Here is a 16,700-nt window from a genome sequence, read left to right as displayed (position 1 = left end):
CACCCATGTGGGAAACCCAGAAGAAGCTCCTGGCTCCTGACTTGGGATTGACCCAGCTCTGGCCATTTGCAGCCATTTGGGGAATGAACCAGCAGATGGAAGATCTCTCTCTGTAACCCTGCCTTTCAAATAAATTATTTCTAAAAAATGCTACACAATCATAAATTTCATTAAAATTTTAAAAGTTCAAAAAAAACTATTAAGAAAATGAAAAAAATCACCTACAGAATAAGAGAAAATATTTGCAAATTGTTATCTGCTAAGGGTCTAGTATCTAGACTGAATAAGGAACTCTTACACCTCAACAATAAAGACAACTCAATTTTAAAATGGATAGGAGCCAACATTTGGCACAGCGGTTACACCACCACTTGGGAGACCCACACTCTGTATGGGCGTGCATAGTTAACAGTCCCACTTCTACTTCCAATCCAGCTGTCTGGGCGGTGCAGGTGATGGCTCAGGTACTTGGGTCTCTGCCACCTGTGTGGGATACACAGATTGAGTTCCTGGCTCCTGGCTTCCGCTTAGCTGTGCCCTGGATGCTGCTGCTGCAGCAGCCATTTGGGGAATGAACCAGCAATGAGATTCTCTCTCTCTCTCTCTCCCTCCCCCCCACATTCCTAGCTCATCCTCCTCCTCATTGCCAATAAATAAACAAATAAAACAAAAATGGACAAATGATCTGAGTATACATTTCTCTGAAAAAATACAAATGGCCAATAAGCGTATGAAGGGATGCTCAGCATTATTACTTGTTAGGAAAATACAGAACTAAGCCACAATGAGATATCATTTCACATGCTCTAAGATAGATTGGCTAACGTGGCTGAGGGCATGGAGAAACTGGAGTTCTTTTTTTTTTTTTTTTTTTTTTTTTGACAGGCTGAGTGGATAGAGAGAGAGACAGAGAGAAAGATCTTCCTTTTTGCCGTTGGTTCACCCTCCAATGGCCGCTGCGGCCGGCGCATCACGCTGATCGGAAGCCAGGAGCCAGGTGCTTCTCCTGGTCTCCAATGCGGGTGCAGGGCCCAAGCACTTGGGTCATCCTCCACTGCCTTCCTAGGCCATAGCAGAGAGCTGGCCTGGAAGAGGAGCAACTGGGATAGAATCCGGCGCCCCAACCGGGACTAGAACCCAGTGTGCCGGCGCCGCAAGGCAGAGGATTAGCCTGTTGACCATGGTGCCGGCCGAAACTGGAGTTCTTAAACACCATGTGGCATTTTAAAATGGAGCAGCCACTTTAGAAAACTGTTCAGCAATTCCTCAAAAACTTAAATGCGCACTCACCATACAACCCAGCAGTCCCATTCCTAGGCATGCATCCAGGAGAAGTGAAAACATATGACCACACAAAACTTGAACATAAATGTTTATAACACCATTGTTCATCACAGCCAAAAATACTAACAACCCAAATACTCATCAATTGATGAAGGTTTAAACAAAATGTAGCATATCCAGGCAGGCGCCGCGGCTCGATAGGCTAATCTTCCACCTGCGGTGCCAGCACACCGGGTTCTAGTCCCAGTCGGGGCGCCAGATTCTGTCCCAGTTGCCCCTCTTCCAGTCCAGCTCTCTGCAGTGGCCCGGGAGTGCAGTGAAGGATGGCCCAAGTCCTTGGGCCCTGCACCCACATGGAGACCAGGAGAAGCACCTGGCTCCTGCCTTCGGATCAGTGCAGTGCACCGGCCTTAGCGTGCTGGCCACAGCGGCCATTGGAGGGTGAACCAACGGCAAAAGGAAGACTTTTCTCTCTCTCTCTCTCACTGTCCACTCTGCCTGTCAAAAAAAAAAAAGAAAAGAAAAAAGAAAAAGAAAAAAATGTAGCATGTCCATACAATGGAATATTATTCAACTATAAAAGAGAGATTATGTTCTCATTATGCCATAAAATGTATGAGCCTTGAAGGGCTGGCATTGTGGCACCACTTGTGACAACGGCATCCTATATCTGAGTGTCTCTTTGACACCTAGCTGGTCTGCTTTTGATCTAGCATCCTTGCTAATGTGCCTGAGAAGGCAGTAAATGATGACACAAGAGCCTGGACTCCCGCCAGCCATATGGGAGACCTAAATGGAATTCCTGGCTCCTGGCTTCAGCCAGGCACCGCCCTGACTCTTGTGGCCACTTTGGGAGAGAACTAGCAGATAGAAGATCTTTCACTCTTTCTGTCTCCCTCTCTCTATGTCACTCTGACTTTAAAATAAATCTTTTTTTAAAAAAATGTGTGAACAGGGGCCAACACTGTGGCACAGCAGGTTAGGCCACCACCTGCAATGCCTGCATCTCATGTGGACATGGATTCAAGTCCTGGCTGCTCCACTTCCAATCCAGCTACCTGCTAATGTGCCTGAGAAACCAGTGGAAGATGGCACAACTACTTGGGCCCCTGCCACCCATGTGGGACACCCAGTTGGAGTTTCAGGCTCCTGGCTTCGGGTTGCCCTAGGTGCAGCCCCAGCCATTGAGGCTATTTGGAGAGTGAACCAGCCCATGGAAAACCTCTCTCTCTCTCTCTCTCTTTTTTTTTTTTTTTTTTTTTTTTTTGACAGGCAGAGTGGATAGAGAGAGAGACAGATAGAAAGGTCTTCCTTTGCCGTTGGTTCACCCTCCAATGGCTGCCACGGCCGGCACACCACGCTGATCCGAAGGCAAGAGCCACGTGCACCATGGGGTGCAGGGCCCAAGCACTTGGGCCATCCTCCACTGCACTCCCGGGCCACAGCAGAGAGCTGACCTGGAAGAGGGGCAACCGGGACAGAATCCGGCTCCCCGACCGGGACTAGAACCCGGTGTGCCAGCGCTGCAAGGCGGAGGATTAGCCTGTTGAGCCACGATGCCGGCGCTTGCTCTCTCGCTCTCGCTCTTGCTCTCTCTCTCTCTCTCTCTCTCTCACTTTCTCTTTCTCTCTCTCCTTCTCTCTGTGTAACTCTGCCTTCCAAATAAATAAATGAAGCTTTTTTAAAAAAAAAAAAAAGTATGAGTCTTGAAAACAACACGTGAAAGCAGCCAGACATAGCAGACACAGAAGGCCACATATTACGTGATGATTTATTTGAAATATCCAGAATAAGCAAATCTAAAGAAATAGGAAGTAGGTTTGTGGGTGCCAGTGCCTGGCAGACAGGAAGACAGGGCCTACTTGCTAATAATTATGGGCTTTCTTCATGGGGTGAGGACAATGCTCTGGAACTAGACAGGGGTGATGGTTGCACAGCGTTGTGAACAGAGTAAAAACCACTGATTGAACACTTACATGGTGAATAGAATGCAGTGTGAATTACAGCTCAATAGACAAAAGGGAGGATATGTTTTAGGCAAGAAGAAAGTAATCCCAGAAGAAAGACCTGAGGTACAAGAAAGATTGGTGAACAAATATGTGAGCAGATCTAAACAAATACTGGCAATATCAAACAAAATAGTAACACTTAATTTGTGGGATTTAACCAGAAATACTAAACAGCTGTATATAAAGCAGGCTGGTATTTGAAGGTTTTCATATGGTCCAAGAGGAAGGTATTAATTAATTTTAGAATTTGTTAAATGTAACAAATGGGGTGTTCATAATGTACACATAGAATGTTTATCATCCAAATGAGTAATATAAAAAGCCAGAAGGTGGGGGAGGGGGAGAAGTTCAGTAGAAAAGTAAATTTAAAAAAAGAGAAGGAGTAAAAATATAGGAAAGCCAACAAATGGAAAGCATAAAGGAATCCACATATATTAGTCACTACAATAATAATCCCCTTAAAAGACCAAGATTGCCAATATGAATAAGGAATAAATGCCATACATGTGTTGTTTAAAAGAAGTACACCTAAATCATTAAAAAGGTAAAATGTAGAAGGATGGGGAAAATACGTACTATGCAAATACTCAACAAAATGTAGCTTAGCGCAGCTACATTGTTACCAGAATAAAGAGATTTGGAGCAAAAGGCATTAAAAAGTTAAAGAGATTTACTAAAAAAATAGCATAAAAGTTTGAAGCTTCTATTTTCTAGTAGGGAATGACAATTCTAAACACACATACATCTAGTAACACCTGCCTTGAAATACGTGATGCCATGGGCCATCTGTACATTTCAGAAAGAATAGTATTTCCTCTAAATTATGAAATGTCATTTTTACTTGAGGCTTCACATTCAGACTGTACTTTCAAAATCCCTTGAATAGGCAGGTGTTAAGAAGTTAAAAATATTCTAAAAATGTATTGTTTTAAAAAAACAGGAAATGTTTCAGTATACTCTGGAAGAACAACAAAACAAATTTTTAAGCCATAGAAGAACACTTAGAAGGATATCATTCAAAATTCTTTAAAGTATATATTCATTATGACCATATCTGGTTATCTCCCACATTTCTGGTTTTTTTTTTTTTTAAGATTTATTTATTTATTTCAAAGGCAGAGTTACAGAGAGGCAGGGACAGAGAGAGAGAGAGAGATCTTCCATCCGCTGGTTTACTACCCAAGTGGCCACAACAGCTGGAGCTGGGCCAATCTGAAACCAGGAGCCAGGAGCTTCTTTTGGGTCTCCTACGCAGGTACAGAGGCCCAAGGACTTGGGCCATCTTCTACTGCTTTCCCAGGCCATAGCATAGACCTGGGTTGGAAGTGGACCAGCTAGGACTCAAACTGGCACCCATATGGGATGCCTGCCCTGCAGGTGGCAGCTTTACCTGCTACACCACAGCACTGGCTCCTACCACATTTCTTATCATTGTTAGTATTTGTAATTCATTTATTTAAACTCACAGTGTTGCATGCCACATTATTTCAGGTTTGAGCTATCCTTTGGCTTTGCTACAAACTTTTGCTAAACTGTTTGGAAATGAGGGACTAATTAGATGAAATTTTAGCATTTTAAATAGATTGTAGGTCTTCTGATAGGACTTCCAAATCTCTGTATTCCTAAACTTTTCTAAACACGCATGTTCTAAGTCATAATAGTTTCCAGTAACACCAGTAAGTGTCAAAACCGAGTTTCCCTTTTGTCCCCAACTGCTTGAATACCTGACTACTTCTGGAAGAGTGGAAGTATGTGACATTCATGTTTAATTAATTTAATTTAAATATTTTTTTAAACAAGTAATGTAATATACAAGTAGAATGAAGGATAAAAATCATATGATCACCTTAATAGATGCAGAAAAAGCATTTGGGAAAATTCAACATTGGGTAGAAAAGCAATGTTCATGAAAATAAAAAAGTCTGTGTATGGCAAGCCCACAGCTAACACAGCCTCAGTGGTGAAAAGGTGAAAGCTTTTCTGTTAAGATCAGGCACAAGGCAAGGACCACTTTAATTCAGCATAAAACTGGAAGTCCTGGCCAGAGCAATTAGGCCAGAAAAAGAAAGGAAGAGCATCCAAATCATAAAGAAAAAAGTAAAAAGTTCTCTCTTTGCAGATATCATGACTTTATATATATATATATATATATATATATATATATATATATATACACACACACACATATATATGTATGTATACACACACAGTGTGTGTGTGTGTGTGAATATATAAAACCCCAGAGCTTTTGTAACCAGCCAGATTCATTCTATCTACCTTCCTTGAAAATAAACCATTATTTTTCTGGGACAGAGACTACAAATTTAAGAATTACATTTAAAAAAAAATTCTGTGGAGATCTTATCAAAGGCTAGATCATGTTTGACTTCATCTAAATCCCCATGAAACTCTATAATATTCTTTAAAGAACAGTGTATCAAAGTGTGGATTTTTCCAAAGTACAACCACCTTGGGATTCTGATGAAATTTGCAGACCCTCCCCTCCCCCTCCATAATGAACAACCAGAAATTATTCCAGACTAAGACAGGTCTTTTTTAGTTCAGTCTAAATATTGGGAGGGTGGGAAGAACCCTGGTGCTTCCAACAGAATTACAGACCTTGTTCTTAAGCCCTTAGAACACCTTTTTCTCCAAAAATAAGGCTTTCAGGCCTGGGCAGGCAAACATACTCAGAATAAAAAAGTGAATTATAATTCATTGTTAACTTAGCCAAGTTTTCTTTAACCCTTGCTACTGGGAGTAGTGGGTAGTCAAGAATTCCACTAGACTGGACTTGTCCATTTCTGAACTTCTGCGAATGGTTTGGTTGATGAGGAAATCTCACAGTAACTAATGCTACCTGACTGTTTCCTAGCTTGTGTTCGGAATTCCAATCTGGAAGCCCTCAGTAGATTAGAAACACAGTAAGTGTCAGAATGTAAGTGTCCCTGCCATTCACAACTTCTGGGATACCTGACATTCAGTGCATGTCCCAGGCGTACTAGCTCTTTGAGGACAGTGAAATCATGCATTTTGGATCATTCTAATAGTGCAAAGGGTAACACATGGGAAAATACCAAGGGAAATGGAAAAGAAGAAGAAAACAAAAGGAAAGTGGAAAAATACAGATATTTTACATAAGAGATAGGGAGAAAGTTCCTTGCAAAGACCAGTCTGATTACTAGAGTTGTGTTTGTCAAGCTGCCCAGTGTCTGTTTGCAACCAAATATTTACTAAAGACAGTTGCATAGAGTGACCGTGGTTACTATGGTAAGCACAGTAGATATGATCCTGAAAGAAAATGGAATCAAATATCTGTACTTTTTAATGCTTTAAACCTAACTTAGTATAAAACATTTTCATTCAGTAAAGTAATTTCTCCAGCAGGAAACCCAGCGACAGCTCTGGCACCTTCTGCAACTTCTCTCTCTGTAAAACTCTGAGTCTACAGATTCTTCCCTCATTCTGCTGCATCCTGAGGGGATGGGAGAGGTAAAGCAGTTACTGAGCCATCAGGATCAAAACCAAACTTCCTGTCTTAACCTGCTCTTCTCCTTCTGCCAACCTGCAGGCAGGCAAAGTCGTTGACCAGCACCTTTTGCTCACTTGGCTGGACAAACCCGTCTCAATAGTGCTGCCATCCAACAAGTGGAGGGAATAAATCCACCACGTCCACACCCCAGCTCTGAGTGAATGGAAATGTATCATCAAGGTGAAGGAACAGGTAAGCTGAGATACACAAACAAAATGTAAAGAAATGTTAGTAAAATTATTCTCTTAACTTGCTAAGATTTTAAGTAAGTGATCTAGGGTTAGCAAAAGAAGTGACTGAGATTTCTTGGCTCGAATTTTGACTTTCATTCTATTTTAGTCCTTCTCTTTGTCTTTTCTCACTCCTCACCATCTTTCCACAAATATACACTAGAAACCTGTTTCTTACTATTTGGAATTATTCCTAGGAAAAGGTGCTTAGATAATTAGAATGATCTGTGATTTTCTAATATGAACCCAAATATAAATTTATTATTCTTTCTATTGTCTCTCATACATGAGATATTTTTTGAATTTTTAATTTATTTGAGAGACGGGGAGACAGGCATGCAGACACAGTTTCATCTGCTGATTCACTCCCCAAATGCCCACCACAACAGCCTGGGCTGGACAAGGGCCAAATCCAGGAGCTAGGAACACAATGCAGATCTCTCACATGGGTGGGAAGAACCCATTTAAACCATCAGCTGCTGCCTTCCAGAATCTGCATCGACAGGAAGTTGGAGTCAGGAGCCAGAGCCAGGAACTGAATCCAGGCACTCCGATGTGGGACACTGCTAGACTGAACACCGATTCACATATATGGAATTTTTTTTTTTTTAAGATTTATTTATTTGTTTGAAAGTCGGAGTTACACAGAGAGAGGAGAGCCAGAGAGAGAGAGAGAGAGGTCTTCCAACGTCTAGAGCTGCGCCAATCCAGAGCCAGGAGCCAGGAGCGTCTTCTGGGTCTCCCATGCGGGTGCAGGGGCCCAAGGACTTGGACCATCTTCTACTGCTTTCCCAGGCCACAGCAGAGAGCTAGATGGGAAGTGGAGCAACCAGGTCTTGAACCAGCGCCCGTAAGGGATGCCAGCACTTTAGGCCAGGGTGTTAACCCGCTGCGCCACAGCACCTGCTGGAAAGGTTTTAAAATGATAATTAGAGGAGCCAGTACTGTGGCTTTGTGGGTAAAGCCACCGCCTGCAGGACCTTCTGGCTCCTGGCTTCGGATTGCCCTAGCTCCTGCCATTATGGCCATTTGGGGAGTGGACCAGCAGATGGAAGACCTCTCTCTGTCTCTGCCTCTCAGTAACTCTACCTTTCAAATAAAGAAATAAATCTTTGAATAAATAAAATGATAATTAGAAATATCATTAGGAAATGCCTATCTCTGTAGTACATTAAATATAGTCTCATCTCTAAATATACAGTGAGCACCTACTATGTGCTATGTACTGTTGTAGGTACTTCAGATAGAGCATGATTTTTCAAAGGATCAAAATCTGCCCTTGTGGAACTTACATGCTAGTGCAGGGGACAGGCTATACTCAAGCCAGACAAGCAAAGGTAGAGAATTCTGGGAGAGGCAAGTTTTAAGATGAAAAATAAAACAAGGGGGATAACTGCAGTGCAATCAGAGTGAGCTGGATTGAACTCTAAGTAGTGCAACAGGGAAGGTCTGAACCCAGAGAACTATTGAACAAAGACTTGAAGGAGGTACGGGAGCGAGCCGTGCAGCTCATGTTGAAATTTAATCACCATTACAAGATACCATTTTGAGATGCCTGGTGTCGCCTCTGGATTCTTGCAGCAGGAAGGCCATCACTAGATGCTGCCCCTTGACCTTAGACCAGAACCATAAGCCAACACAAACCTCTTTTCTTTACAACTTTCCCAGTCTTTGGTATTCTGTCATTAGCCACAGAAAATGGATGACAGCAGGTATCTAGGGGAAGAATATTCCAGGGAAGGAGACCAAAAGCACAAAGGCACTGAGGCAGGGGCAGGCCTGGTCTATCAGAGCAGCCGCCATAGCATAGCCATGGTGGCTGGAGAGGCGTGGGTGGGAACGTGGGAAAGGACGATGTGAAGCCAGAGCCAAAAGCTATGGAGGTCAGTGGATTCAGCGGTACCTTACAGGCCACTATGGCAACCTTGAGTTTGACTCTGAGTCAGCCAGTCACTCTCGGGTTCTGGGCAGAGGAATGACTTTGCTGTATGTGTACTGTCCTGCCTCTCTTCCTAGCACACAGGCACCAGGCTTCATTTCTTACCCGTTCTTGCCATGAGCTGGGGTTGTGCAACTGGGTTCTTGCTGGAGGAAGTGAATTGCACGCTGAAACACCACCTCCAGGTCTAGTCATAAAGCCTCCCGTGTGATCCTCATTCTCTCTCCCTTCTACAACAGCAGCCCTGGGAACCACATGTGGAGCATGGAGGGACTCCAGATGGCAGGAGCCTGGATCCCTGAGTCATGGCGTAAAGGAGAGAGCCTCAGGATTACTTCCTGGCTAGAAACATCCCTGTTGGATTTGTGCGATCAAGAATGAAACCTCAGGTTTCTTTCATTGTGGCATAGTGGGCAAGATCAGCGTTCCTTATGGGTTGCTGCTTTGTGTCCCAACTGTTCCACTTCTAATCCAGCTCCCTGCTAATGGCTGAGAAAAATAGCAGAAGATGGCCCAAGTGTTTAGACCCCTGCCACTCCCATGGGAGACCTGGATGAAGCTCCTGCCTCCTGGCTTCAGCCTGGTCAAGTGCTGATCATTGAAGCTATCTGGGGTGTGAACCAATAGATGGAAGATCTCTTTCTCTCTTTCTCTCTCTCTCTCTCTCTGTCTCTGTCTCTCCCTCTCTTTAACTCTGCTCTTCAAATAAATAAATAAATATTTATAATGAAAGAAAGAGAGAGATAGAGAGAGAAGGAAGGAAGGAAGGAAGGGAGGGAGGGAGGGAGGAAGGAAGGAAGGAAGGAAGGAAGGAAGGAGGGAAGGAAGGAAGGAAGGAAGATATCTCAGGTTTGGGGGTTGTTAGTGATATCTGCAATCGGAATAGACTGGAGCTGGAGAAGGCAGGCAAGCCAAGTGGAAAGGTGGCAACCATTCAACCAAGGCTAACGAAAAAGGACACTCCCTGCTTGTGAGAAGGTACTCCTGACACTGGGATACAATGGGTACAAGAGGGAACTACAGGGGCTAGCACTGTGGCGTAGTGGGCTAAGCCTCCTGCTGCGGTGTCAGCATCCTGCATGGGTGCCAGTTCATATCCTGGCATCTCCTCTTCCGATCTAGCTCTCTGCTATGGCCTGGGAAATCAGTAGAGGATGGTCCAAGTCCTCGGGCACCTGCACCTGCACTTGCATAGGAGACCTCGAAGAAGCTCCTGGCCCTTGGCTTCAGATCAGCCCAGCTCCAGCTGGTGCAGCCATTTGGGGAGTGAGCTAGCGGATGGAAGACCTTTCTCTCTGTCTCTCCCTCTCTGTGTCTGTATGTAACTCTACCTCTCAAATAAATAGTAGATCTTTTTGTTTTTTAAAAAAAGAGAGGACTACAAAGGTGGTAGCCAGCTTTACACAGATGAGCCACAGTGGCCTCACAGATATGGGAGGAGTTTCAGCTGGACCCTTTGCTGCTCACTGTGCTGTGGCCAGTGTCTAGATCAACTGCAAAGCACAGGACCTGGGGTGTGAGAGGTCTGCATGGTGGTGTCTGCAAACCTTCAGCACAGGGTCTGCCTATGCAAAGGCTCAGTGGTTATTAGCCACTAAATAATTAGAAGCTGTGTCGAGGAACTGTCATTAGAGCTGTTTACTATACAGAGGGACTCCACAAATGTCATGGAAAATGGAATTAAAGGATAAGTTATATTGGTGTCAAGAAAACTTTGAAATCCTTACATAGTACTTTCACAATGCGCATTTTTCATGAACATTTTTGCAGACCCCTTGTATGTGTGAAGTCCAGACTGCAACATGAAACTCCCTGCCCTGTGACTAAAGAGGTATCTGCACCCCTAACTTCTCTCTCTTTTTCTCTTTGAATGAGCTTTAGACGTTTGCTCTCTTTCAGCTCTTCATGAGCAGTTTTGTTCTTATGCGTGGGCAATTTTTGTGCTCTCTGTGAATGAAAGAGCAGATGGTGTTGCTCCCTCACTCCCCCACCTGTGACGTGCAGTCCAGACCTGCATCAGTACCTCCATATCAGTTTGTATTGCAAAGCCTACACCTGCCAGGTCATCATTTAGGAAAAGGACTGGAACTGATGTTAAGTGAAAACTGTCTTTAATGCCATTAGATCACAACAGCCTATTATCAGAGCTACGCTATATATAATCACATGTTGGCCATACATAATAACAATGAATGTGTAATCAGAATAATAATAGTTTGGTTTATACAGTGCTGTTATGTAAACCAATTTTTAACCTAACGAAATGAGTTCCCACAATATTCCTGTAAGATAAGTGAGTTAAAGTACATATCACAGATTAATTATACAAACACGTTCATGTTCCTAAATAATTTAGTGTCTTTTGGAATGGGCTAAAGTGGGACTTGTGTACTGTAGTTGTCAGAGTTCCCCAGAGAAACAGAAATATACACAGATAGAGCATAATGTTGTTTCAGTCAACAGTGGACTGTCTATAGAACAGTGTTCCCCTAACATTATATCAACTTAGTGACATCATAGCTGTCTTAGCCCATGTAAGTATATGTCATGATGTTCACAGACCACAATCGCCTACCAGCACATTTTTCAGAATGTATCTCCATCACTGACTCATGCTGTATTAAATACAAATACACATATAGAATGAAAAGGGCTATAAGGAAGAGTCTCCCTCCATTATAGAGGCTAAGTTCCACCATCTGCCATTTGCAAGCAGGAGACCCAGAGAAGCTGACGGTGTGGTCTGAAGGCCTGAGATACTAAGAGCCAGTGGTGGAGATTCCAGCCCAAGTCTGGAGGTTTGAGAACCAGAGGTACAGTGGGAGGAAGAGGAAAATCCCAGCTCACACGGTCAGGCAGAGCGTCTTTAACTTTCCCCCGCCTCACTGCTCGATCCGTGCCCTGGACAGAAAGGATGATGCTCCTGCTCACTGGGGAGGGCCGAAGGCTTTACTCCGTCCACCAACTCAAATGCCAGGCTCTTCTAGAAATACCCTCCTACCTATACCCAGAAATAATGCTCAGCCAGCCACCGTGGCATGCCGTGGCCATCACAGACTTAAAGCTTTGTCCTGGATCATTTCGATTGTAGATAAGGCCCTCTAATGAACCAATACAGCACAAATTAGGCAGCAATTTAGCATTTATTTTGAAATAAACATTCACCGAAATTGACTAAGTGAAACCAGACACAAAGCCAGTCTGCTTTTGAAGATTTATTTAGCAAAACTTGAAAAATTTTCTAGAAAACATAGTAATAAGAATAAAAATATATAATTGAAACAGATTGGGGGATGATGTCTTCAAGAACACAAGAAGCAAGAATCAGAAAAAAATCTTGAGTTTAGGGAAAGGTTATGTATGCCTCTTAAAAACATATCACTTTGCATAACAGAAAAATGCTGATCCCTCTCGAAATGCCTTTTTTCGGGGGTTGAGTTCTGGAAGAATGTTGGCCAGGATCAGTGCAGAGGAGAAGCGCCAGAGGGAGTCCTTGGCCAGCACAGAGGGTCCTGGTGTGGCGGCCCTTACATAATTCCCTGGAGGTGACTTTAAGGCAGAATCCTTTATCCACTTTGTTTTTTAAAGATTTATTTTATTTTATTTGAAAAACAGAGTACAAACAGAGAGAGGTAGAGACAGAGAGAGAGGTCTTCCATCCGCTGGTTCACTCCCCAGATGGCCGCAACGGCCAGAGCTACACTGATCCAAAGCCAGGAGCCAGGAGCTTCTTCTGGGTCTCCAGCATGGGTGCAGGAGGCCAAGGACTTGGGCCATCTTCCCCTGCTTTCTCAGGCCATAGCCAAAGAGCTGGATTGGAAGAGGAGCAGCCAGGACTCAAACCAGTGCCCAAGTGGGATGCTGGCACTTCAGGCCAGGGCTTTAACCTGCTGCGCCACAATGCCGACCCCCTTTATCCACTTTAAAAAGAGCTCCGTTGTGTAAAAAGACAATGATCTGCTCAGGACTAGCTACATCATTTGCTCAAATCAACACATCTCTTTAGGACAGGCTGTAGATTTTGCAGAGCCTACTGCGAAACGAAATTATAGAACTTTTTACTCAGAAAATACGAAGAATTTTAAGAGCACAGGATGCCTTCTAAGCACAGGCCTGGAAGCCCCCTTCTCTGTCAATTAATAATCCTTGGGATGCGGAATCATGGAGTTTCCCAAAGGAGAAATCCCCAGGTGGGGCCTTTGGAGTTGTAAAACTGTGGCTGTTTGTCAGCCGGTGGGGATGGAGTTTAGTGTTTTAAGAACTGGGCCTCTGATGCTAGCGTAAGGTCACCCAGGCATAGGGAGAGCATCACCACTGAGTATATATGGGAATGGTCCTTCAAGTGTCCAGACAGATGGTGGCACGAACAAGTGGGCAGAATAAATTCTCTTGACTGATAGAGTGGAAATGAATGTATGTATAGTAAATTCCAAAACAGAAATAAACAATAAGCCCACAAATCTGGGATCTGGGATATCCCCCCAAAGCAAATATAAGTTGGTACCAAGGACTCCGAAAGAGAAAAGGAGAAACCAATACAATATAGAAGCACCAAGCACTAATTGTGAAAGGCTTTGTCAAGCTGCATTCTAACCTTAACTGTGGAGGTGGCCACTAAGAGAGCTGATGTGGGAAAGTCATGGATGCCGCATAAATGCTTGCCCAGAAAAACCAAATAGCAGCCATTGCTTAAAAACATGCTAAGAGCTTTACATACACTGAGATGCCTATTATAAAAGAAAAAAAAAAAACAGAAAATAACAAGTGTTGGTGAGGAAATGGTGAAACTGAAACCCTGTGCACTGTTGGTGGGAATGTAAAATGTGGCAAAAAGTATTATGATTCTTCAAAACATTAAAACTGGAACTAGCATATGATTCAGCAGTTCCACAAGGCGCGTCTTAATCACTTCATTCATGACTGTCTCAAGTTTAAAAATCTCAATGTGGAACATGAGAGTGTTGTGCTCAGGTACCTGCCCGATGATGACTGGAGAATGTGTCATTCCATGTCAGGGTGAGGCTCGTATACCCTATGTGCCATGCACAGAATAGTGTTATGTATTTCCAAAGAATTAAAAGCAAAGTATCAAGGGGATACCTGTACACAAGAGTCCATGGTTGTATTAGTCACGATGGCCAAAATGTGGAAGCAACACAAATGTCCATCAACAGATGAACAGATAAATAGGATGTAGCACACCCATCTAAGGGATATCATTCAGCCATGAAAAGGAGGAAAATGCTGACATATGCTATGAGATGGATAAGCCTAGAAGACATTATGCCAGATGATATAAGCCAGTCACAGAAAGATGACTCCTATATGATGCCACTTTATGAAATACCCCGAGCAGCCAGATTCCTAAAGACAGAAGGTAGAAGGTGCTTGCCAGGGGCTGGAAGAAGGGGAGAATGAGGGGTTACTGTGATGTGAACAGAGCTTCAGTGTGGCAGATGAAGGGTTCTGTGGATGAATAGTTATAAAGTGACGTGAATGGACTTGATGCCACTGAACCAAGCACCTAAACATGATTATGTTGCTAAACTTCACGTGTATGGGAGTGCTTAAAAAAAGTCATGGAAATTGGAATTTACAGAATGAGGCTATTGTAGTATTATATATAGTACTTTGAGGTTATTATTATAATGTAGTATTAAATGTTTTATGTTCTTATAAATGTCAGAATTTCACATTTGATCTATAAATATTCAGAATTATTTTTTCAGTGAGTTAATTTAATTCACAACTTTTTATTAATCATGTTTTCCAGCAATCCAAATACCATTGATTTTTCCTAGTAGATTATCCCTTCCTCATAGTGAATGATTGGTTTTGATCTTAAAGTTGTGTGTTACACTTCCTTTCTCAGTATTATGATAATTTCTATTCAATTAATCACTCAGCACTTGGTTTCATACTTCATTAATTTTTTACCTAAATATTCTCTCAGTCCTTTAAAAAATAAATAAATATAAAAATAAGCTATTCTTTATGTATGTTTAAATAGGAGTTTATAGTTTTTCACGTGTGTGTCTTGAACTATTCCAAAACTTCCTTCTTAAGTGCCACTGATAGGGTGTGTTTCTGACTCAATTTCCCTTGGCAAATCCCAGAACGAGGGAAGTTGAGATGGCAAGGCAGAGTGGGCTTGGAGCCAACCGCAGTGAAAATATCTTTACTTCCACAAATTGTGTAAAAACTGAAGCCCTCGTGAGCACATTCCAGTGCCCCACCCATGGCCTCGGAAAGTGCAGCACAAAGGAGGCCCGGAAGCTTGGGCAGCCCGCAGTGCCAGCAGCCTGCACAGGAGCTGCTCCCCAGAGGTGGTGTTCTGAGAACCAAGTCAGCAGCTTGCTATACTCTAATTGCTTTCTTTAGTCTCATGACCACCCCTTGCCAAACTCCTCCTGCTCCTCCCGTAGCCGAGGATTAATCATGAATTTCTGATTGCTTCCTCCTCCTCTCCTCCCACCGCCTTTTGTTGGCTGCCTGTCCCTCTCCTTGCATTCTGGGAGCACAGGTTCGGGACCTCCTGCTGCCTCTGCTGCCAGGTCTCATTAGCCTGATGGGAATGCTTCGCTCTGCCCCTCCTTGGCAGCTGCGGCATTTCTCCCATCAGCCTTCAGGTCTGCACCAACCCTGACATGCTGCAGCCGATGCTCTTGGTGTGGCACAGATCATGGTTAGCAGTCAGGTCAATGGAAACTCAGCCATGGACCCAGCTTTCACATGAAGAAACAATACTTTTCTTTTTTTCGCAGAAAGTATTTTTGTATTATTCTACTCTTTGTACCATGTATGGGAACAGTATGTTTAATCTGCTGAATCCACTGATGAAACAACCACATTTCCTCACTTAGCATTTCAAAGGGATTCACGGACAGCATCAGGTAGACCAGATAACTGTCCTGGACCTCTACCAAAGCTATGGTCTTGACTATCAGAGTAGTCTCTCTTTGCCGGAGCTGGCTTCCCTGCAGCCTCAGCAGCTTCTGAAGCTGATTTACCACATTGCTCGCTGCACCCCAGAAAGCTGCCCATGGTCAGCTAAGTGACGGAAGAGGATATGACGGATCCTGCAGCGCCGCTTCACACCACATGGCCGGGACGTCATAACACACCAGTTCCCGGTTCTGAGGGGACAGCTATCCCGAGGAAGGGCAGCAATTTCTTCATCAGCCACTTCCTGAAGATCTTTTGACAAAACGGTATTCTTCCAGAGTGAGCTGATCCACAGCCTCTCATCTGCATATTCATAGGCCAGCTTTCTTCACATCGTGCGGCATTTTCCAGGCTGCATTAACCTCGAATTTGGCCTGATAAAGGAACCGTCTGCTGGAACTTCCGCAGCATGCAGCCCACCTCAGAGACCGCCATGTCTCCTGAAACAATATATTTTGACCAATGAAAATAAAAATACACTTTTAATACTCTAAAACTGGCCGGCTCACTTGGCTAATCCTCCGCTTGCGGCGCCAGCACCCTGGGTTCTAGTTCCAGTTAAGGTGCCGGATTCTGTCCCGGTTGCTCCTCTTCCAGTCCAGCTCTTTGCTGTGGTCCGGGAAGGCTGTGGAGGATGGCCCAGGTGCTTGGGCCCTGCACCCACCCGCATGGGAGACCAGGAGGAAGCACCTGGCTCCTGGCTTTGGATCAGTGCAGAGCGCCGGCCATGGCAGCCATTTGGGGGCTGAACCAACGAAAAA

At 43.8% G+C, this 16,700-nt stretch overlaps 1 protein-coding gene and 1 pseudogene across 2 annotated transcripts in view; one reads left to right on the top strand and one right to left on the bottom strand.

Annotated features, from left to right (window-relative positions):
- The window catches only part of UBAC2 (UBA domain containing 2), a 273,943-nt gene that overhangs the window by 4,958 nt on the left and 252,285 nt on the right, over positions 1-16,700 (top strand). For both annotated transcript variants that reach the window (XM_062193990.1, XM_062193989.1), the window contains exon 3: positions 6,865-7,017. In XM_062193990.1, coding sequence (XP_062049974.1) covers positions 6,987-7,017 — 31 coding nt within the window. In that variant the 5' untranslated portion in view covers positions 6,865-6,986. The remainder of the gene's footprint in view (positions 1-6,864; positions 7,018-16,700) is intronic.
- LOC133762260 (small ribosomal subunit protein uS14m-like) lies at positions 16,001-16,374 on the bottom strand (annotated as a pseudogene).

Source organism: Lepus europaeus, chromosome 6 (genome assembly GCF_033115175.1).
Source record: "Lepus europaeus isolate LE1 chromosome 6, mLepTim1.pri, whole genome shotgun sequence".
In the NCBI taxonomy this organism is placed as follows: domain Eukaryota; kingdom Metazoa; phylum Chordata; class Mammalia; order Lagomorpha; family Leporidae; genus Lepus; species Lepus europaeus.
The sequence above is the reverse complement of the archived record's forward strand: the minus strand, read 5'-3'. Positions and strand labels throughout refer to the sequence as shown.